At 52.9% G+C, this 23,335-nt stretch overlaps 1 protein-coding gene and 1 long non-coding RNA gene across 2 annotated transcripts in view; one reads left to right on the forward strand and one right to left on the reverse strand.

The window, feature by feature from the left end:
• Positions 1-23,335, reverse strand: part of PLEKHM2 (pleckstrin homology and RUN domain containing M2) — a 35,979-nt gene that overhangs the window by 10,585 nt on the left and 2,059 nt on the right. The window contains exons 3-8 of the mRNA XM_049618918.1: positions 4,734-4,840; positions 4,285-4,394; positions 3,634-3,733; positions 3,009-3,096; positions 1,999-2,185; positions 659-718 (exon numbers count right to left, since the gene is read on the reverse strand). Coding sequence (XP_049474875.1) covers positions 659-718; positions 1,999-2,185; positions 3,009-3,096; positions 3,634-3,733; positions 4,285-4,394; positions 4,734-4,840 — 652 coding nt within the window. The remainder of the gene's footprint in view (positions 1-658; positions 719-1,998; positions 2,186-3,008; positions 3,097-3,633; positions 3,734-4,284; positions 4,395-4,733; positions 4,841-23,335) is intronic.
• Positions 14,990-17,343, forward strand: LOC125913073 (uncharacterized). The gene is made up of 2 exons (XR_007454916.1): positions 14,990-15,149; positions 16,842-17,343. It is a non-coding gene; the product is annotated as an uncharacterized LOC125913073 (long non-coding RNA).

Raw genomic sequence — 23,335 nt, forward strand, 5'->3', positions numbered from 1 at the left:
GGAAGCCCAGAAAGCGGAGTCACGGGCAGGAGGACGCCCAAGTGTCGTTGTCGCTTAGCGGACAGGTGGGAGGGCGGGCAGATTCTCTCTTAATCTGCCTTAAAACTTCAGAGAGAATCTCCCTGTGGGAAGTTTCAGCAGTGCCTGGACAATTTCGCTCATTCGGTCCTCGGTCTCTTTCAACCACGCCAGAGAGGAGGCCGTCAAGAGCGGACTGGAGGAATCGAGTCCTCTGCCTTTCCTGCTCGAGGCTTCTGACCCAGGAGCACATCTGACCTGAAGGAGCTTACGGTCCACAGGTTCAACCCACGCTCTCCAGAACAAGTCCCCGCTCGCTGGGTCGGGCCACTGGCACCCGCGCGAGGTGGCAGTTCCCTGCGCACATCCGGTGCTTCGACCGGCAAGGGAATCGGGACGGGACATCGCTTGGCGACCCCACGCGGCCACCGCGTAAAGGCGGGAGTCCTGCGCTAGGAGGTGGGATTTGCCTAGGTCAAGTTCTCCTCCTGCAGAATTCCATCTATTAGAAGACCAAACTTGGCTTTATTATGATCACTGACATTATTACAAATAATGAGCTGATTTCGAATCATGCAGCAAGCTTGGCATGGAAACGTAGCGAAACGGGAAAAGAGGGTGACAGCGGACTCTGTCCCACCTTCCCAGTCTGTGCTGGGTACAGACGGCACTGCTGGAAACACATCTCCAAAATCATAATCTATAAAAACGAGGGACAAAACCGAAGATTAGAAACGGGCAGTGGCAGGACAGGGAGGGCGGGGGCAACGGGGCGGGCGACACGGGGAGAAAACGAGAGAGGAAAAAGCTACACTTTCTACCTTTCATCGAACAGCTTTGGGGAACCCTTATGCTTCTCAGCTCGGACACTGGCCCAGAAGCTCTGAGCAGCTAGAAAGACCTCTGGGGACAATCCTTTCCAACCCCAGCACCTGGTTCTGGGACGTGGGCTCCCCCATACCTAACCTTCTTTTCTATCCCCTGCCTTTCTTCCCTCTGAACCGAGCAGCGGGTGGCAGGTGGGCTCGAGGGGATGCGTCCGCCGTGGACGGCCCAGCTGCTCCCTCGGGGCCTGGCCCCTGGCTTCTCCGAGGCAGCCCGTGAGCGCAACCCAAGGACAATGTGCTGCCGCCTTCCGATTGTACAAGGAGTCGTGCTGACGACAAGTCTGAAAGTATTGCCCTCATGGGCCCTCGGCTCATTGCACAAGCAGACACGGAGGAAGAGGGCCAGGGCCTCAATGCTAATGCAGTTCTAGGGGCTGAACTTGTGCGCGGGGTCCCCTTCCCTGGAGCTGAGGCAGGTGCAGCCAAGGAAGAGCTCTGGTTTCCCACACGGGACGAAGGTTGGAGGAACGGCCAGTTTTATAAACGAACACAGGGGGTCTGAGGTTTGAAAGAAACTGGGCTGTTCCAGTAAGTTGTTGGATCAAGAAAACAAAGCAACCTACAGACGTGACGACAGTCTTTTCCAGTCTCGGGTGCAGTGGGGGCCATCAGCCCTAACATGCTAGCAAGTGCGGGAGGGGCTCCTGAGAAACGGGGGTCAAGTTTCCCTGAACTTCGGACCCGTCTGGCTCTCTCGTCTCCATCCAGGGGTTGCTCCGCCTCTGTCTGCCTAAAACCAGGGCAGCGCGACCTCCCCAGGCAGGCGACCCTCGCCCCTGCGATGGCAGGGAGAGTTTCCGGGTCACGCAGCTAATCCCTCCTCACGTAGAAAATCGCCCCAGGCGTGTGGCACTGGCCTTCTGGAAAAGAGTCTGACATTCCCATGATCTCACGCTGGCTTTTTGCGCCCACACTCAGTGTTTTAGCCGCCGCGGAGACACTGAGAAAACGAAGATCTGGGAAATGGTGGGCCCTGTCGAACTTCAAATCTCCCCCATCGGACCGCAAGGAGCCCGGAAAGACGCCAGCCAGCCAGCCAGGCACCAGCAGTGTCACCGCAGCGGCGTGGCTCCCGGCCGCCCGGGGCGCTTACCCTCGCTGGATGGGGCAATGGCGCTGTCATCCCACTCCAGGTTGGTGGAGGTGACGGAGTTGAAGGAGTTGAGGGACAGGCTGTCCGAACCTTGCACGGAGCTGGGGAGGCGGTCTTCGAAGTCCAGCAGGTACTGAGGTTTGTAGTAGTCAGGCATGTAGGGGGCCAAGTCCAAGTAAGGGGCGTCCTGAGACGAGAGTGCAGAGGGCGGGCTTGGCTGCGGGAGGCCTTGGGCGGCCGTGCGCAGACCTGCCCCCGCCAGGCCTCCTGTGCTGGTTTCCCTTTGGGAGAGCAGTGGGCCTAAGGCTCTAAATTCAGAAATTAGCCGCTAAAAGGAGCGATGTGAATGGCTGTGGCTCATACAGCGATGGACTCGAGGCCAACGGAGATGACAGAACCCTACTCTGCCTGTCGACCCCTCCTTGACCTCTGCGACCATGAGAGTCGCTCCCGTTTCCTCCAGTTTTGCCTACTTTTCAGTAGGCAGCCTGTGCTGCTGGTGCGGGGGCCTGGCGGGGTGACTGGACTGGGACAGGGCAGCTGCCCGCTGATGAGCCAAGTCCAGAGCCGCTTTGGGCCCTCCTCAGCCCCTCCTGGGCCAGCGTCCTGTTTCTCCAGTGGGTGACCGTGAGGGAGGCTGGGAAGCAAGGAGCCGAGGACCCTTCTAGGATCCCAAGAGGCACAGGGGTGAGCGTGCCTGGTCTTTCTCAAACACGCTGTAAACATGACAGAGGGTATTTTAGCACTAAATACTCCAGGCGATGTGGGGACAGGCAGGCAGGAAGGGGTCACCGGAACGAGGAGTTCTGGCTTAGATAAGCCAAGATAGAATCACCTACTCGGTTCCACTGTTCTGACCCTGAACCCTCCCGTCCCTGAACCCCAAACATGTTGCTCGGGCTCAGTCACACCCCACGGGTCCCCTGAGAGGAACCAGAAAAGCAAAACGGTATATGCCCACCCTGCCCACCCCGCTGCCCCCACAGGCAGCAAGAGCCAAGGGGTCTCACCAGATCCAAGTCGAATCGAATGAACTCTAGCCCAGACACCAAGGTCAGGAAGAGAGTCAGGTGATCGTGGCTGCAGACCAGGGCATTCCTGTGAGACACGAGGAGGGACGATGGTTACCAGCTTGGCCGTATCTCCCCGGCAAGCCGGCTGTGTTGAAATTTGACATGTGACGTCCCCAGTCCCTGGAGGGCACCCAGCTCGGGGCAGCCTTCACCCGCCCCTTTCCAGCATATTCTCCTACTGGGTTTAGAGCCACACAGCACTTTCCTGCCAGTGTCTTTGGCTATGGGGCCTGCGGCGCACGGCTCATCTAGCTCTCTGCAGCTGCTGTATGTGGTTAAGCATTCTAGTAAGGTCCGAGGCCGGGGTGGAGGATCGGGCAGAGGCAGAGCACCACATCGCTACACAGGAGCCCGGGGGGGACGCCCGCCCAGACTCCCGGCAAAGGCATCACAGGCAAGGCGCTGAGGCCTCTTCGGCCACCGTTGACGGGTCCCCAGCGTGCAATGCCAGGCTAGGCCTCTGACGTGGCACGCCATGGTGCCTGCGTGTGACAAGAGTCTTAGGGACAAGGTTCAAGGGGAGCTCCGGGGCCACGTGAGACAGACCGTTCCGGACACTCACTTGACGTAGTATTTGTGCAGCAGACCCAGGTTCTCCTGGAACAGCCGCAGGTAGCTCTCCAGGGAGTTCTCGTTGAGCGCCAGGTACAGCCAGGCCCTGCCTGCAAACAAACGGCAGGAGTAACCGGAAGGAAGGTCTGGCAGGGTGCTGGCTCTTCTGGCCCAGGGCGGGCGGGAAGGAAAGGAAGAGTAGCGGAGGGCACCCCACACTCAGAGAGCCTCCCGTCGTGTTGCAGGGCCGTAACCCCTGACAGGGGCCGGCTCCTGGTCAGACCCTAGCTGGCAGCGGGGCAGGGAGACCTGAGAAAGAGCGCAGGTCACCCGGTCCAGACGGGTTGAGAAGTATGAGCACTGTGCACCAGCCCTGGCGGCTAACACCAGCTCAGGGAGAGAAGCGAGGCTCCCCGTTCCGGGCTGGGGCTCCAGAGGAGTCCGGTTGTCCTCAGCACCTCACTGTCCTTCCTCCCAGTCCGTGACGCCCCAACTAACTGTCATACGCAGGGCGCCAGCCGCGGAACGCCCCTCTGCCACTGGGCACCACGGGGGAATCGGCCTCCCGGGGCTGACCCTGAGGCCACACCTTCGCCCCCGGCCGCCCACCACGGGGAGGACGGCGGTGGGCCCTCCCCAGCATCCCCCTGGGCCTACTCACTGCGCCCCAGGTTGGTGGCCACGTGCTGCAGCACCTCGATCTGTTTGATGGCCTCTCTCCGGGTGAAATGCACCACGAGCACCCAGTAGCCAGATGACAGGTCTTGCAGTCTGAGAAAACAGGACAGGAGCTGCCATGACCCAAATGAGCTGGGGGCCGAAAGCAACAGGGTCCCGGCTCCCGGCTCCCAGCTCCCAGCTCCCAGCGGGGGCCCAGGGCAACCACCACGCCTTCACGCAGGGTCTCATTTGCTGCTAATTCTTTCCACAAACATTCACGCCTGCAAGGAGGTGATTTACAGGGGCAATTACAGACAGCCTGCGGCCTGAGGCAAATCTCTTTCTGCCGAGAGAGGGAAGAAATAAAGGGCAGACGAGGCGAAGGACTTCTCTCTGGAGGCTCCCAGGTGCCCTGCGGTCGGTCTTCTCCGGAAAGGACCCCCGGCTCACCCATACAGCAGGGCGTGGTCCAAGTGCTCGCACAGGCGCTGCAGGACCTTGTCGTGGTTCCGGATGGCAGGCGTCTCGTCCTCGCAGGCGGCAAAGTAGCTCTGCAACTGACAGGTGAACAGAGCGGCCCGGAGTGAGAAACAGATAAAGAGGGGGGCTGTAGCAGAGGGCAAAGGGAACGAGTCCCCGGGCACCTGGCTGGCTCGGTGGGTACAGCGAGCAATTGATCTCGGGGTTGTGGGTTCAAGCCCCACGTTGGGTTTGCAGACCACTTAAAAATAAAATCTTAGAAGAGGGGCGCCTGGGTGGCTCAGTCGGTTGAGCGTCCGACTCTTCATTTCGGCTCAGGTCCTGATCTCAGGGTGTGTGAGCTCGAGCCCTGAGTGGGCTCTGTGCTGATTCTGTGTCTCTCTGCCCCTCCCCGACTCACGCTCTCTCTCTCTCTCTCAAGATAAATATTTTTAAAAAATAACAAAAGAAAAAAACAAGTCCAGTGATGTATCCGTGGTGACCAAGAGACAAGTCTACCTCGAACCGCCTGCACCGGCTGCTTACCCAGCATCCAGAGGGCAAAGGCTGTATCCTCGGGGCCCAGTCCCAAGAGGTCCTCAGCTAGTGCTTTGCACAATGCCAGCTGGATGCTGGGAGGGGTCCACAGCCTGGGAGTAGGTCTCACGTGGCACCAGGCTTCGAGTCAGGGCCACAGCGCCACATACTCCAGGGGCCCTACGTGCAGCCTTATCTATATAAACGCCACCCACTCCCGGAGTTGTGTGGCACGGTGGCCCTTCTCTGGTGGCCTCCTTGCTGGAGGCTGACCTGGGACACAGATTTGCCGAAGGAAACAGACTAGGTTGGATACGGGTCGGGGTATCATGTCAAGCCCTGCTCCAAGAAGGACACCTGTTTCCGGGCTGGCGGGTGGGGGCAGGAGGGGAGACGAACCGCAGCAGTAAGCAAAGGCCAACGAAGGGGAGGGAGGTTCTCTCCGCCAAGAAAGCCCCGATCCTTGAACTGGATCCTCTGAAACCACCGTGAGGAGGCAAGGAAAGCCCTAGGAGACAGGTCTTTCCACCAACTTTGTTCTAGCCGTACTCTGGTCTGCTGTTGCCCTTCTGATGGCCAGACGAGGGGGTGGGGGGTGCAGACACACAAAAAGAACACTCATCTCAGGTTTGGGCTCTTGGCACTGGACAAACGTGTTCTCAAGTGTTTTCTGGACGCAGTGGTAGAGACAGCAGCAGCAGCAGCAAGAGACATCAACCACACCGAGGAGCACGCGCTCTTGGCGAGAGGCCAACCATTCAGCACCCACAACAAAAATAGCCTCTCTTTCCTGTGGCCCAGGGTGAGTCCAGCGGCCCTGCTGGCCCGGGATAGACCCCAGTCCTGTGGGGCCACCCTCTCTCCTGAGAGACAGGCACCACAGTCCCGGGAGGAAGGTTTCCAGAACCGAAAGGAAAAGGGCGGTGAGCTTGTGCAAGCTGCCCAGTTCCCTCCCAGCAACGGCTGGGGCTTGCCTTGCTCACTTCAGGACAGGGAACCATACCGGAGTCCAGACTTTCCTTTTTCTTTCTTTTTTTCAACACCCGAGCAAATCTGAGATCAGGGAGTCTTTGACAGATGTTAGAGCTGGCAGAATCTTTCGAGATCTAGTGAACTCCCTTATTAAGGACGCAAAATGAACGTTTGTTCATTTTCTTGATTATAAAAGTAGCCACACTGGGGCGCCTGGGTGGCTTAGTCGGTTGAGCATCCGACTTCGGCTCAGGTCATGATCTTATGGTTCATAAGGTCGAGCCCGGCGTCAGGCTCTGTGCTGTCAGCTCAGATCCCAGAGCTTGCTTCAGATTCTGTCTCCCTCTCTCTCTGCTCCTCCCTTCCTTGTGCTCTCTCCTCCGTCTCAAAAATAAATAAACATTAAAAAAAAAAAAAAACTAAAAAAAGAAAAGTAGCCACACCTACCATAACACTCAAGAGACGTGGAAAAGCTTTAACATTTTTTGTTTATTTTTATCTCTTTATTTATTTTTAATGTTTTATTTATTTTTGAGAGAGAGAGACAGAGCGTGAGAGGGGTTGGGGCAGAGAGAGAGGGAGACACAGAATCCGAAGCAGGCTCCAGGCTCCGAGATGTCAGCATAGAGCCCGACACGGCTCTGTGTCGAACTCACCAACCGTGAGATCATGACCTGGGCCGAAGTCGGATGCTTAACCGACTGAGCCACCCAGGCGTCCCTGTTTTGTTTATTTTTAAACAGAGAAGGTGGTTAAAACCAGTGGAGGTTAAGACCCTCACTGTGATTTTCAGCTAAGGGAGGGAGCCAGAGCTGGAACTCAGACTCCCTTTTCAGGTCAAGAGACTTTTGAAACAATTATTCCGAAAACAACACTGGCTCACCATAAAAATTCCGGCAACACGGAGTGTGTATAAAGTATAAAGACCACCTGGGCCCCCGTTCCCCACTGTCAACAGCTTGCGCGTGTGTCCTCCCAGCATGCCGCCTGCATACACAGACGTAAAAATCAAAAGAGCAAAAGAGGGTCATGCTACACTCATTGTTCCGAAACGTGCTTTTTCTCGACAATGTACGAAGCATCTGTTTGCACACCATTCCATACGGAGCGGCTGCGTTTTTCCAGAGCCACCCTGCATTCTGAAAGAGGACGCTGTTAGCTAAATGGCTGCTGTCTCCAGTTCTCTGATGCCACATGTGACGTGCTTCTGTGGATCCCTGGATCCGTGCATGTGAGCACCCGTTGATCTCTGCGTGGCTATTTCTGCGCGGGGTGTGCTCACAGCCGAACTGCAGACCTTTTAAAACGCTGCTCTCACCGTGCGGGGCTAACCCTGGATACAATTAGTCTAATTCTTGCCAGTCCAACTGCTGAAAAACAGTACCTAATTGTTGTTCTGGGGTTTTTTTTGAAGGTTTTTTTTTTTTTTTTGAGCAATCTCTACGCCCAACGTGGGGCTGGAATTCACGAGCCCGAGATCAAGAGTCGTGCACTCCTCCGACTGAGCCGGCCTGAGCTGAGATCATGAGGTCATGATCTCAGCCGCCCGGGTACCTGCTTGCTCTAAATTGGATTTCTCCCCACACTAGTGCAGCTGACCACCCTTCCCTATTTCTTCTCCTGTGAGCCGCCTATTTGAACCGCTGCTCAATCTTGTCTGCTTCTCTTTTTCCTGCTGGTCTGTCGCAGCTCTCTGCCGGTGAAGGATTTAGTCCTGTGTGTTGCTTTGAATTATTATTTTTGCCCAGGGTCAAATGACCTTTAAATTTTGCTTATGGTGGGTTTTTTTTAATCCTATTGAGAAACTTTTATGTTTTCCGAGCCAACTCGGTCAATCTTTTTCTTCACGGTCTCCCGTTTTTCCCAGTCTACTATTACAAAAGTATTTTTATCCTTCTATAGTTTTGGTTTCTTCTTCTTCTTTCTTTTCTTTTCTTTTCTTTTTATTACTTTTTTTTTTTTTTAATGTTTAAACCTTTATACGTGGCATGAGGTAAGAATTGAGCCTTATTACTTTCTGGATGGAAAACTCATTTTCCACATTATTAGTGGTCCCATCCTGATTTGGGCTTTCATATGCCACCTTTCTAGATTATTTTAACTGGGCCATTGCCTGTCCCTGTGCCAGTCTCCGATTTCAGTTTATTTATTTTGAGAGAGAAAGAGAGTAGGGGAGGGACAGAGAGCCAGGGAGAGAGAGAATCCCAAGCAGGCTCCACACTGTCAGTGCAGAGCCCAAAGCAGGGCTTGAACTCACAAACTGAGATCATGACCTGAGCCGAAATCCAGACTCGGACGCTTGACCCGCTCAGCCACTCAGGCGCCCCCAGTCTCTGATTTTTAATTATTTTCACTTTGTCATTTTGATATGGGCAGAACAAATCCACCCCACCCCCCGACTATTCTTTTCCAAAACTGTTTTGACTATTCTGGCACGTTCTTTTAGATTCAAATTTCAATTCAACTACCTTTGGGGCTTGGAGTAGAATTATACTGAATCTTGGGATTATTTGGGGGGGAGACGGTATCTTTGCGACACTAAGTCTTGCCATCTGGGGCCGTGGAACTTTCCCCCAGTCATGCAGGTCTCCTCTTACATCCTCTGGTAAGTGTCAGAGCTTTGGTTAGGTAAGTCTCGCACATTTACTGCCAAGTGGGTTACACACGTACACATATATAACGAGTTAGGGAACATTCTGCCAACCGGGAAACAACTTCTGCAGAAAGTACAACAGAAAGGGCGTGTGACGCGCCGCTGAAGGGTGGGCGCTCTGGGCAGGAAGCAGGGGTCCAAAGCTTGGCTCTGCTGCTATGGAGCGGCAAACTGCTCAACCGTCCAAACTCATTTTTTTCTCTGGGTGGCTCAGTGGGTTAAGCGTCCGACTTCGGCTCAGATCATGATCTCACCGCTCGTGGGTTCGAGCCCCGCCTCAGGCTCTATGCTGACAGCCCGGAGCCTGGAGCCTCCCTCGGATTCTGGGTCTCCCTCTCTCTCTGCTCCTCCCCCGCTCGTGCTCTCTCTCTCTCAAAAATAAACGTTAAAAAAAAATCTTTTTAAACTCTCTTTTTCTCATCTGTAAAATGGGAGAGAGCTGAGCTGTTCAGTATAGCAGCTGCCAGCTCCATGGGACTACATTGAATTAGTTAAAGTTAGACACAAGTAACAATTCAGTTCTTCAGTGACACTGGCCACATTTCACACGCTCAATAGCCCGTGCGTGCGGTCAGGGGTTACTGACAGTGCAGGTACAGAACATTTGCCTCCTTGCAAAAGTTCCATCGGACAGTGCTAGCTAGTTTGGAGGACTGAATGATACAAAGCATGCAAAAGGCTTACCATCCATAGATCCTGGTAAGTAGCAACTGCTCGGTAAACATGAGCCACTCTTATTAAGAGTAATGAATCCGTATTCTTAAACCCGTAACAAACCGCTCAGCTAAACCTAACAGCAGGTACAAATGGGACACAATGAAGCGCTCTGCTCTCAAGAACTACCATTCCCTTCACTGGTTCACCAGCAGGGGGTTCCGAAGCCTACCCTTTAACCACTCTTTCTGTTCTTGTCTTTTTTTTTTTTTTTTAATTTTTTTTTTCAACGTTTTTTATTTATTTTGGGGACAGAGAGAGACAGAGCATGAACGGGGGAGGGGCAGAGAGAGAGGGAGACACAGAATCGGAAACAGGCTCCAGGCTCCGAGCCATCAGCCCAGAGCCCGACGCGGGGCTCGAACTCACGGACCGCGAGATCGTGACCTGGCTGAAGTCGGACGCTTAACCGACTGCGCCACCCAGGCGCCCCTGTTCTTGTCTTTTTAATGTCTTATTTACTTTTGAGCGAGAGGGCACAAGGTGGGGAGGGGCAGAGAGAGACGGAGACGGAGGGTCCAAAGAGGGCTCCGCGCCGATAGCCGCGAGCCCGACGTGGGGCTCGGACTCACGAACCGCGAGATCGTGACCTGAGCCGAAGTCGGACACTCAACCGACTGAGCCACCCAGGTGTCCCTTAACCACTCTTTTCACAGCATCTTTTACAGCAGGTTAATAAAGATGTCCCGTGATCTCAGGGGACAAGGTGTTCTCGAATCGACGCTGCAGCCCAGCATGGTTCCTGAGAGGAGCAGGAAGAAAGGGACAGTCTATGAACCAGTGACGGGAGGACTTTAGGAGCTGTGCCCACAGCGTGACCTCATGCTTTGGGAGTTGGTCAGCAAAGCACGACGCGAAGGTAAACAGCGGAGGCGTTCTCCCTTCACCGTGGACAGGTCGCAGCCGGCAGCCACTCGCTACGCCGGTAACATCAGCAGGCTCTGAAAGAGCTGGGGTGTGGGAGGGGAGCAAACATCACACGAACGAGGGCGCTAGGGCAACAGAATTTAGGGAATGAGGATAAGGAACACAAGTCAGCCTGGAAGCACAGTCACCAGCTGTGCTCCAAACTACTCTTGGGTTCCATATAATACACCTGCTGCTGGGACTGAGGCGGCTCTATTCAGAGCACCGTTTACTGGGCGTGCTTATTACGTGCACTAGGAAGGGGAGGGGTGGATGTCCAGGGGCAGACAACTGGGATGGGAACGTGGGTTCCGCTACTCACTCACTGTGTGACCTTGGGCAAGTGACCTTCCCTCTCTAAAACTCAGTGTCCTCCAGGGCAGATGAACATAAGGGAAGGGAAGCAAAAATAATTTAAAAACAGGGAGGGGGACAAAACAGAAGAGACTCATAAATATGGAGAACAAACAGAGGGTTCCTGGAGGGGTTGTGGGAGGGGGGATGGGCTCAATGGGGAAGGGGCATTAAGGAATCTACTCCTGAAATCACTGTTGCACTATATGCGAACTAATTTGGATGTAAATTGAACAAATAAATTTTTTTTTTAAAAATTAAAAACTCAGTGTCCTCATCTGTGAAACGGACTTAGTAATCCTCCCTATAGGTTGCTGTAGGGGTTTAGATAATATGGACGCTGTCTTTACCAAAGTGACGATGACATACTTTACAAACACTATTTAATTTAGTCATTACAGCGGCTCCATAAAGTAGGTCACAGAGCTAGTAAGTGGCAGAGCCAGACTCTCGATCCAGGTCTTTCCATCTACCCTGGGCTCAAGATCCCTGAATGAATAATGTATATAAAATGTTATGCTCTGATCTAATATGCTGCAGGAGAATGCAAGAAAGAGAAATGCGGTCTCTCTTTTTCAAGCCACAGAACTAAAAAGCCACAGAACTAAAAAGCAATTCTTCTTGGAAGACGAAGCACGGAGAAAAGGCGGGGCAGCATGTTTAAGAAGAAATCTTGCCTATTCTTCTCGCCATCTTTTTGCCCCACACCGGCATCTCCCCAGGAGTGAGGAAGTGTATCATTTGGCTAACCCGCCGCCGTTGCCCCGGGTGGAAGTGAGAAAGGGTCGGCTTCGAGATCTATTGTGAAGGCGGTGCCCCAAGGATTTACTGATGGATTAGATACGGGGTATGAGAGAAAGGAAGGTGCCAGGATGATTCTAAGGGTTTTGGTCTAAGCAACTGAATGGCGACGCCGTTTCCAGGTCAGGTGGAACAGTGCTGTGGACATGGTAAGCTCGAAGCACCTATCAGATATCTAGGTGGTGATGTCAAGGAGACAGGTGTATAAATGGGTCTGGAGCTCAGGGAGTGGTATTTCAAGCTGTGGGATGGACGAGGTCACCCTGGGAGTGCAGGAGGACCAGCACCTGAGCACTGAGCCGGGGCCCTCCGATGGGAGACCAGGGGTTCTCGCCCAACCTGCACAACAAAACCACTAGGGGAAGGCAGGTGAATCCTAATGTCCAGGCGCCTTCCCAGATCAATTAAAGCAGAAACTCTGGAGGTGGAGCCCAGGAACCAGTATTTTTAAAACGCTCCCCACGTTATTCTAATGCCCAGCCTGGGCTGAGGGGCACTGCTTTAGACTGAGAAGGTACAGCCGATGAGGCAGGTAGCAAATCTGGACAGTGTGCGCTCCAGAAGCCAAGCGAAGAAAGTTTCCAAAAGGAGGGAATGATCCCTTCATCAGGGTCACAGTCCCACAAAAAGGGAGGTGCTGGGAAACCCAGCGAAGGCGATATGAGAGTAGGGATGGGGACAAAAGCCTGAGAGAGGTCGTCCAAGAGAGGTCAAGTTTACTTGGATCCCGTTTCCGGCAAAGGAGGCATTTTTAAAATGACATTGATGAGGCAATTAGAGCTTAAAAAACTTCATAGTTATTTGATGATATTATGGAAAAATTATTAAAATTTGTAAGGTGTGATAGTGGTATTAAGTTATGTGAGAAAAGAATCCTTACCTTTGAGCAATGTTTACTGAAAAATTTACGGATGTCTGGATCAGGCAGGGCGCCTGGGTGGCTCAGTAAGTTGAGTGTCTGACTCTTGGCTTTGGCTCAGGTCATGATCTCACCGTTCGTGAGTTCGAGCCCCGTGCCGGGCTTTGCACCGAGAGTGCGGAGCCTGCGTGGGATTCTCTCTCTCTGCCCCTCCTCTGCTCGTCGCGTGCTCTCTCTCAAAGTAAATAAAAATAAAAATAACAGAGGAGTACGCTGTCACAAAATAGCCCATGAGATGATAAGCACTGTCCATGGACTTCAGCATACCATACTGCCTAGTTTGGGTTCGAAGAAAGAGAGAGGGGAAGAGAAAGGAGGAAGGGAGGGAGGAGAGGAGACAATAATACAGAAAACTCCTTTGACCAGTTTTGCCAAAAGAGTGGCAAAGAAATGGAGGTGGAGTAAAGGAGTCGAGTCCTTGAACAGGAAAGACAGGATGGCACCCACCACCCCAGGGGAGGGTGGTGCTGATGGGAAGCCAGACGCAGTGGGCAGGTGTGCTTGAAGGCGGCAGGACGAACCGTTCCCATCAAAGGGAAATATCAAAAATAAGCAAGGTCAGCTGAGAACGAAGAGAGGGACTAAGATTTAAAGTAATTTTTTTAAAGCCACGGTCTCCCTAAAGTCCTTTAAGTCAGGCATGTTCCCAGACCACGCCCTGGATTCCCTGCTTCTGATTCTGGGGGTGTGCGCAGGCCCGGGGAGCGCTGGGCGCAGCCCAGCCACTCTCTCAAAGCCAGGAGGACGGTGCTCCCTGCGGAGCACCCTGGGAAGACCGGCCATCACGAGACCGTGCCAGACCCCGTGGCTGCTGGGAAATGTGGGTGGCACACTCCAGCAGGCCAAGAAATGCCTGACTCGGGGCATTTTAATTCGGGTTGGTCCCACTCTCTGCTCTGCATGGCAGCCGGCTCTCTTTGTCTCCTCTCTCTCTTATAGACACACAACTGAGAAACAATTTCTAGTTCTGTGGTTGGCACCAAGAAACCTTTCCAGAACTGGTTCCTAATAGGTTAACTCAAAGGTAGCAATGAAAGATTACAAATGACCAAAGGAGAATAAGACGGTTACAGGTGCCTTTCTCTCTCTGTCAGTCCACACCAAGGTGGCCGAGATGCCCCGGAGCAAACAGATGGGAGGTCTGGAATCTAACTGCTACCTACTCACAGGCTGTACGGGGCAGGGCAGCGGGAGGGCTGTGGGAGGGTCCCCATCCCCTATTTACAGAGCTGGATAAGAATCCCTGCCCCAACAAGGGTAGGAGAGTCCACAAGGTGGGACAGACACAGGGCTGTGAACGTGTCTTTGGGAACTGCCTGACCATGCGGGGCTCCCTGCCGGGCCTGCTCCCTCCCTGCTTAGCACACAGAGCACAGGAGAATCTGGTTCCTCTGCTCCCCAGGCAACAGCAGCCGCCCTGTGGGCTCCATGGAGACCAGGTATATTTAGACCACAGAATGTTTAGAACGGCCTCGGCAGTCCAGGAGGTGGAAATCCAAAAGCAGGAAAATCCCACGGAGCGAAGCGTGGACGGATACCTGACTTCAACTCACCTCTTTTATAAATGAAATCCATGATGGCCCTGGTTACATGAGCTCGACTCAAACTCTGAGCCCCCTGAGCTGCGGGGCCACCTGATCCCTGAGCTGCCTCTCACCTGATGCTGCTTGCGGGTGCGCTTTGGGCGAGGGACGAGTCTTAAGGAAAACGAGAGGGCACTGCCTGCCTTGCCTTTGGAATTCTATTTACAGTGTGACCACTGCCGGGTCAAAGTGGCCCTGTGGCCCTCTCAGACACCGGCTCTTCTTTCCAAGGCAGAAACTCAGAGGAAAGGCCGAGGTCAAGCCATGTGCTACCGTTTATTACCCACCTTTGGTGTTGGGGTGCCCCTAAACCTTGATGCCTGAACTCCCCCGGGAGAGGGACCCCACGAGGGTTCGTCCCCAGCAGAGACCACTGGAGAAGAGGTGGTGGGGTTAGAACCACCCAATGCCCCCCCGGGGAACCCACCGAAACAGTGTCCCACACTGGTCTCCCGTGAGCATTTTGCACTGGCTGCAGGCACAGACTCATGGATTTGAAGAGAAGGCTCATCCTGCATTCCCTCAAAAATAAACCAGCAAACACGCAAACAAGGCAGGCAAACTGGAGTCTTGTAAGTCTCAGCAAAACTTCTTAAGAATAATAATGCCCGATCCAAGGAATGGAAGGCCAGGGCCGACAGCTTTTCTGTGCAGAATCTCCACTGGAGTCTAAGACAAGGCTGGTCCTGGCCAGGCTGAAGAATTTTGGAACCCAAGAGTGCAAGCACCCGTAGAAGTCACCTGGTTACACGGCAGAGTTTCCTGGGGGCTTCCATGGTTGGGGGGGGGGGGGGGGGGGGGGGGGGGGGGGGGGGCTAGTCCGAGTGAGGCTGTTAGCGAATCAAAGTTTGACTACCATACACGCGGAAGATCAGAAGAATCGTCTCTCAGCCAGAATCCTCATTCTGTCGGCAGGGAGATCGGGGCCCAGGGAGGCAAAGACACTTCCTGCCCACCCCGCAGGCCAGGTGAGCTCAGACACCCCGCTAGTAGCTGTTCCTGGAGCCCCTTCTGCTTCCCTCCCACCTGAGGATAAAGCGACACTCGGGGGTACCTGCCCTAACCATCTGGAAGCGCTCATCCCAATGTCCTACTGACGGCAGGGCAGTAAGCGGCCCGGGGCCATTCCCAGGGCTCTGCAGAATGGGAGTCAGGGGTCTGGGGACAATGTCAGGAAGGTCTTAAGTGCCTCCCTCCTAGACAACATGAGTGTGTGAACAGAGGCTCTGGCCCGCCGCGTGTCGAACACTCCGCCAACCCCAGGCAACCGCAGTGCTTCTGATTCTCTCTCCTGATTTTAAAATCCCTAACCTGAGATCCCACCCCACCTTAGCCTGAAAAATACTTCATTCCCAATGACTGTCAATTTCAGTTAGATTATAGAACCAGAGAACCGGCAAATGGGAAATCGCTGCTACATAAGGAGCCAGAGATCCTGCAGTTCAGAAATGATCAGCCTGATTTCTTGGGGGGCATGAAAGACACTGTCCTTCTGCCAATGCCCCTGCCCAGGAAGAGCTTGTGCCCGGGCTGGGTGCCATCCTAGGACTGACTGGCCCCACACGGAGAGTCACCACGAAGGGTGTGTTGTTTGTTTGCCACGAGCGTGCACTGTCTCTTGAGCAAGATGAGTGAGATCAATGCTTCTTAACCCTTTATTTGCTACTAAATACGCCCAATTATACCGCTTCCTTTCCCACTACCCAAGTCGCTGCTCATTAGCCCCTTTGCTGGAGAGTTGGCGAGCTCTCTGCTTTATTGGCAGCTCATGGAAAGATATGCAGGGAGGAAAAGCTAAAAAAAGCAGGTACTTGAATTATCTGCGGATTCCTTTTTTTTTTTTTTTTTTTTCTTTTTTACTGCCTTCTTTGGGGTGTTGAAACAGTGATAACAGAAGGCGACTGGCCTTGTTAGGCACAGATCTTTTGGGTAATTTGATGAAATATGGTTTCCAAAAGAAGGTAAATGCTTCTCTTTCCTGGGGGAGGAGTGTCCGAGCCCCCAGGTACTACAATTGTTCTGCCTCTCAACACTGCACCGGGCGCGACTGCTTGTGGCCGGTGGGACTGAGGACTCCTTTCAAAGTAGGGACCGAAATGGAAGGAGTCTCTGCTAAGGGGTCTCTAGGCAAACACCACAGATCCAGAAGCCAACCAATGACCAGAAAGATCGCGCGGCACACACTTTGACCACTGGGATGGAGGCGGGACCTGTGTTCTCAGTGCTCCAGGGTCAGGTCAGGGTCGTCAGGGCACTGATGTGTGGCACACTGGCAGGAAGAAGGGAGTTTCTCAAAGCCTCCATTCAGTTAGTCTTTCAAAGCCTGGGAGCGCCCCCTGGTCCTGCATTCATCTTTCTCTTCCCTTTCCTCTGCTGTACCTGCAACACGACCTCATGCACGCGTCCCTCACCCGACAACCATTTTGTTGCTACGGAAAATGGCACCAAGTCACTGTCGAAACCAAAACACGAGGTTTTGAGGACACTGGGGGGACCCGTGCCTCCATCCCATGGTCCGTGCAATACAGTCAGAGACGAGGGGCTGGAAACGTCAATACAGGGTTAAGAGGGATGACAGCAACTCCATGGACGACAAATCTGTAATGGCTATTAAAGGGCAGCCATTGTGATTTGTTGACTGGCTGTCTTCTCTTCTACAGTGGCAGCCCCAGGGAGCAGGGGCTTGGTGGGTTCTCGTCGCTGCCGGATCCTAATGACTGGAAGAGCACCCAGCACGTCACGGTCACTCAGCAATTATTTGTTCAACGGACACGTGCTCTTAAGGAGGACTGAGAGGGTGCCTTGATCATCTGTTATAGTTTCAAGACGGACATCTTGGGGATGGAAAAGGCCCAGAGAAACGAAAAGAGCACCAGCCAGAAACATGGTTCGAACCCAGCTCTGCTCTTTATGAGCCTCACAAGCCTGGCAAGTTCCTTCTCTACACCTCATCTCCCACAGGTATGAGCTAGGGCCCGTGGCCTATCCTGCAAGTTTGTCGTGAGCCTGACCGAGGAAATGCGTGTAACCAGCAGGTGCTGAAGAAACTCAATGGAGGGACTCCTCTGGTATCACTACCCCGCTGCCTCCTGTACACGTGGGCATTTCGTGCCTCGGCAGTCTGTGACACCCAAAATAAAGAACCTGGGGAGAAAGCGTGAACAGAGGTTGACTACTTACTTAAGTTTGGAGATTTTTGTGGATTTCAAGTCTACGTTAGTCCCTTTCTCGTTCTCATAGGTTACCAGGTTTCTCAGAATCTCTGAGTCCCAACTCTTTAAGACAGCGAATCATGGGAGAGAAGTGTTTCTAGGAAACTAATGCTTCCTTCCTTATGTATTTCTTTTTTTTTTTTCTAACATTTATTTTTGAGAGAAAGAGACAGAGCATGAGGGGGAGAGGGACAGAGAGAGAGGGAGACACAGAGTCCGAAGCAGGCTCCAGGCTCTGAGCTGTCAGCACAGGGCCCGACGCGGGGCTTGAACTCACAAACCGTGAGGTCATGACCTGAGCTGAAGTCAGACGCTCAACCGACTGAGCCACCCAGGCGCCCCACCTTATGTATTTCTATAATGCTCGTAAAGCATTCAAGAAAAGGGGGGAAAGATACATTACAAACACATAAAATAGGGAAGAATGGGTACGTGGCAGGGCCAGCTGCTCTGCTAGCAAGACAGAGCGGGCATCCTCGGGACCCCGGATAACCACAATAACCAACAGACCAACGACATGAGCTTTCAGACAGGGGACTGAGCTCCAGACAAAGGGACTCTCCCACAAATGGTCCTTGTCCTCCTGCCTCTAGGGGAAGTTCTAGGATGTTCACACCTTAAGCGAGCAGCAATAAGGAGGACAGGGCTGGAAAGGAAGGTTCCCCCAAACCAACCGGCCCCGCTGCCTCGTTCAGACTCCCACGGAGGGGAGCCAGGGGCCCGGACACGGTTGCTCTACACTGCTAGGTACTTCCAGGTCCCAACCTCAGACACCTGCCTCGTGGTTTCTCAGCAAGCCCCCTCCCCACCCCCCGGAGAAGAGCCCCATTGCTCTCCTTGGACCTAAGAGCACCTCCAGCTTCAGTGGCATCATCCTCCTGCCATGGTGGTGAATCCTGATGCTCGAGTTGAGCACCAAAGACCCGAGGGGGGGATCGACCCACCCCAGAGCCCCACGGTACCGACAAGTGGCAGCCTTTTTCCTGCGGCATCCGTGCTCCAAATACTGCCCCTCGCCTTCCACGTTCAAACCTGTCTTGGCCGCTCCACGTTGGTTTTCAGACCAAACACTTTTGCTGGCTAGCAGCAGATTTTCAGTTTTGCTGGCAATTTCTCGTCACACTGGGCTCCAGCTGGATGAGCTCCGAGGGGGCCCCGCAGGGGTCACCACCCCTCCAGCTGAACTCCAGAGTGTTAGCCGCACCACAGAGTGAAAACACAGCCACTGCTGTAGCCCCCAACTCAACAGGGGGCCGGCTGCTGCCACATGGCCACCTGGCTTCTGTCCAACCCCGGGGGCAGGTGAGTTTCTGCCCGGCCTCCAATCATCCAACGGGGCTTTCAGTCTGGATGGGCCTCACGCTAGAGCCAAGAGCCAAAAGCCACGGAGAAAGAGAGGGCCCGGGGTGTTCTTTGATGGGATGGAGAGATCCACAATGTCACAAGACTTCAAACAGAAACCTAATGTTAGAAACGCATTTTGTAGAAGGAAAACCATATCTTAAAACTGAAAAGAAAAAAAAAAAAAAAACAATTAAAAGAAAGGGGGAGGGGCACCTGGGTGGCTCAGTCAGTTGGGTGTCCCGCTTCGGCTCAGGTCATGATCTCGAGGTTGGTGGGTTTGAGCCCCACATCTGGCTCTCTGCTGTCAATGCAGGGCCTGCTTTGGATCCTGTTTCCCTCTCTCTCTGCCCCTCCCCCGTTTGTTCTCTTTCTCTCTCTCTCTCAAAAATAAATAAACAAACAAACAAACAAACAAACTGAGTGGGCAAGCGGGCGCCTGGCTGGCTCAGTCAAAAGACCATGCAACTCTTGATCTTGGGGTGGTGAGTTCGAGCCCCGTGTTGGGTGTAGAGATTACTCGAATAAAAAAAAATAAAAAACACTGGATGGGCAGGGCTCAGAAAAGGCCGTCACAGCATCTAGTGCTGGGTCTGAGTGGGGTCACTCAAAGGGTCAGGTGCATGCTTCTGTGGTTCCTGCTTGGGGGCCTGCGGGTCCCTCCCTGGATAGCCTCCGTCCTGGGAGAGAGGAAAGGAGCCCAGAACAGCTACTGCCAACATCAGGACACATGCAGGGGAAGAGGCAGGAGAAGCAGCCCGACCCTGAGCAGTTTATAAAATGTGTGTCTGGATACTATTTCATTTAGATCTCTGCCCCAGCGACTCAGGTCACTGGGGATTTTCAGGACGCTTCAGATTTTTAAACTCTTAAGAGTTTTTCCATGAAGCCTGAGAGAACAAAACTATCGATTGAAACCCAATGGTCAATATACCTCCCACATGTATCTAAATACAAGGACCTCTCTAGAAATCAGCTGCCCTAGCTAATTTTTAACGTGCTGGCACGTCCAACCCATTTGGAGGGTGGGGAAACTGGGGAGAAAAAGCCCACCACCCTCGCCATCCTTTCGGCTGCACCCAGGCTAGGCCCCGGGCTGGGAGACCCCTGCTCGCGGTGCCTGGCCAGAAACACAACCTCACTCGGGACCTAAACTGGAGGGACAGCGTGTGTGCCCAAACTGAGGCGGGTGGGAGACCTATGTTGTCCCAGGTGAGGGAAAGTTGGGATGACCCAGGAGTGTTCATTCCCTGGAAGGTTACCTTATTAGAGTCCATTTATTCACCCTGTTTAAGGAAAGCAGAGTCAAGGCTGAGGAGACAGAGAACGGGGGCCTCTTACTTTTTGTTTTACATATTCCTGAGCTCTTTGTGTGTTTTAAAAGTTTATTTAGTTTGAGAGAGAGAGAGTGCGAGCAGGGGAAGCGCAGAGAGAGCGAGAGAATCCCAAGCAGGCTCTGTGCTCTCAGTGCAGGGCCCCACGTGGGGCTCGATCCCACGAACCGTAAGATCATGACCTGAGCTGAAATCCTGATGCTTAACCAACTGAGCCAACCAGGGACCCCTCTTTTTGTGCTTTTTAAAAACAACCGTTCATTTTCTTAGAATGCTCTCTCATTCTCTTACCCTAGTCAGTGTCCCTTATTGGATGCGACATCACCTCCTTAGGTCAGTCTTCTCCGGTCACCTCCTCTATGGCAAATTCCACTGCCAATTCTGTATTCTGCCCAATGCCTTCAGACCGCTAATCACGACCTGGAATCCTCTTTGCAATGGTTTGTCTATTGAATCGCCAACTTGCCTCTCTCCCAGAAGTATCCACTCCATGGATCTTATCTGCCTTGCTCCCTGCTACCCTCCTAGGGCCTGGGACCCTGGGGACTTCTGGGGGACACCCACTAAATATTTTTGAAAAACCAAATACATGGACACATGTTGGGATCTACGAATGCCCATACTCATTCCACGGGCCTGGTATAACACACAGAAACACAGTTATAATCAAGATTTGATTAACTGTAGGACCGGTCCCACCGATTTCTCCAAAAGCGACCCCTAGCCTACCCTGAGGAAGGCTTTCTACGTGCGCACGCACGCAGCCCGCTTTGGCAAATAAAGGCGTATCGAGCTACTCTCATATACGGACGGACTGTCTGTGGTTGCTTTTGAGCTACAAGGGCAGCGCTGAGTAGTTGTAACAAAGACCACGTGGGCTGAACATATTGACTACCTGGCATTTTATGAAAAAGTTTGACACACCCCGGGCTGGAAGACACAGAGAAGGGTAGCCCGAGACTCTGACTGCAAATCCCACGGGAGCGAACTGCAGCGTTCACATAGACACCTGCTAGTGGCAATGGTAGCTAATATTTTAGGTAGGCCTTGTCATGAGCCACGTATTGTGCTCAGTGATTGAAGCGTATTATCTCCTGTGATTCAATTCTCATGACAACACTCTGGGGGAGTCCTGACTGCTGAGGCTCCTGGAGGGCTGATAATTTGCCAGGGTCAAGGAGGTCAGTGCCAAAGCCAGCACTCAAACCCAGACCAACCAACGCACAGACTGTCGGGGGACAGAGGCTGCTTCTTCCGCTGCACATGTACGCATCGGACACTCAGGCTTCTCAAAAACAAAACAAAACTCTCATGGAAACTGCTGCCTGCCCTCCCCTGGAGTAGATGCTATCTAGTAGAACCACATGCCAATTCAAAATGCCAACTCTGTCTTTGACGAGGACATCTCTCCATTAACGAATCAGCAACCGCAGGCTTTATTATCTGCACCGGGGATGTTTCTGCCTTCTCTCCCTTTCCAGAACATGTGGAGCTTGCTTTTCATTGTTACTATTTTCCTTTAACTGCGCCGTTAAACTCGGGAATTCTCTCTAACCCCCAGAAACCCTGCCTTCATATCAAAACACAGGTTCCCCTGGATCCAGGCGGGATAACAGCTCTGTCACTGTCAGTATGACAGTGCATATTCTTGACCACGAAACCTAGGTGTCAGAAGAACTGAACTCAACAACACTGCTTGGGGACAGTGGCTACACCTGGAGGTGTAGCTTCTGGGAGGGGAACAAGGGGGGGCGGCTTCTGGATGATGGTTATGCTCTGTTTCTCGATCTAGGTGTTGGATATGTGGATATGTTCATGTTGTGAGAACTCATTCAGCTGCACCCTTAGGAGTGTAAGTATATGCTATTTTCTGTAGGTATGCTCTATTTCGATAAAAAGTCCTACAGTGCCCTCTGCAAACATAGTAATACACAACGGATCTTTTTTGCGGAAATACACATCTCATTTGCTTCATGCAACATCCTTATAAAAGGATCAGCAAGCCCATTTTGCGGGACCTTTGGGAGGTGCTGAGGTCATGAGCCCTCAGGCAGGGGATTAATGCCCTAATAACAGAGACCCAGCTCCCTTCGGTTTCCCCCATGTGGGGACACAGGGAGAAGTGAGCACCCCGCAATCGGAAGGGGGCCCTCACCAGAACGCAGCCACGTTTTCAGACTTCCAGCATCCGGAACTGTGACAAAGAAATTTCTGTTGTTTATAAGCCACCCAGTCTATGGTAATTTGCTATAGCAGCCCAAACAGGCTAAGACAGCTTCCTAAGACTGGCTTGAGCGCCCTGCTAACCACTCTGCAGATATGCTCTCATTCTATAGATATTCTCTTCACGACAACCCTGACTTTATCCCTGCCTTATAGATGAGAAAAATGAGGCATGGAGAGATCAAGGAACGTACCTAAGGTTAGACGGTTACTCATAGGCAGGCCAGGGGTTCAACCCAGACAGCCCCAGTCCAGAACCCACGTTCTTAACTGTGATGCTGGTCATGCCTTTGGTTGTGATGCACCCAAGGATGGCTTTCCAGTTTCTAGTGTGGGTCTTCCATCTTTGGGCATGCGTCACGGCTCAATAAAACGCGCTTGTCCAACGCGTACAGGAGCAAGAATCTCAAGTGCACCCACCTCCTTCATGGACGGCAGCCGGATTTACAGAGTGAATCTCCATGCCACACAAATGACAGGGTCCATGCCGGCCCCCTTTCTACCCAGGACTTCCCCATGCATTTGTTGGAAATCCGAGACCGAGCGCTTGGCCCACCAGAAGCCACAGAGGCCCAGATTAGGTTAGAAACCCCAAAGGTCGGGGCGCCGGGTGGCCCAGTTGGTTAAGTGTCCGGCTTCTGCTCAGGTCACGATCTCGCGGTCTGTGAGTTCGAGCCCCGTGTCGGGCTCTGTGCTGACAGCTCGGAGCCTGGAGCCTGCTTTGGATTCTGTATCACCCTCTCTCTCTGACCCTCCCCCGTTCATGCTCTGTCTCTCAAATAAATAAACATTAAAAAAACTTTTCTTTTCAAAAAAAAAAAAGAAACCCCAGAGGTCTTCCTTTGTCTTCCGTGACGAAAGATCTATTGCTTTTTAATAAAGTATTTGCTTACCCCGCACTCTTTGAGTAAGCGAAAACTATACCCCGACTGCATTAGCAAGGCTCGGGCAAAGTAAATATAACTTCTGTTGGATGTCTGCAATGTTCCTTTCAGTGAGAGCACTTTGAATCCACTTTTCTTTTAAGCCACATCGATCTCTATG

Source organism: Panthera uncia, assembly GCF_023721935.1.
Source record: "Panthera uncia isolate 11264 chromosome C1 unlocalized genomic scaffold, Puncia_PCG_1.0 HiC_scaffold_4, whole genome shotgun sequence".
Taxonomy (NCBI): domain Eukaryota; kingdom Metazoa; phylum Chordata; class Mammalia; order Carnivora; family Felidae; genus Panthera; species Panthera uncia.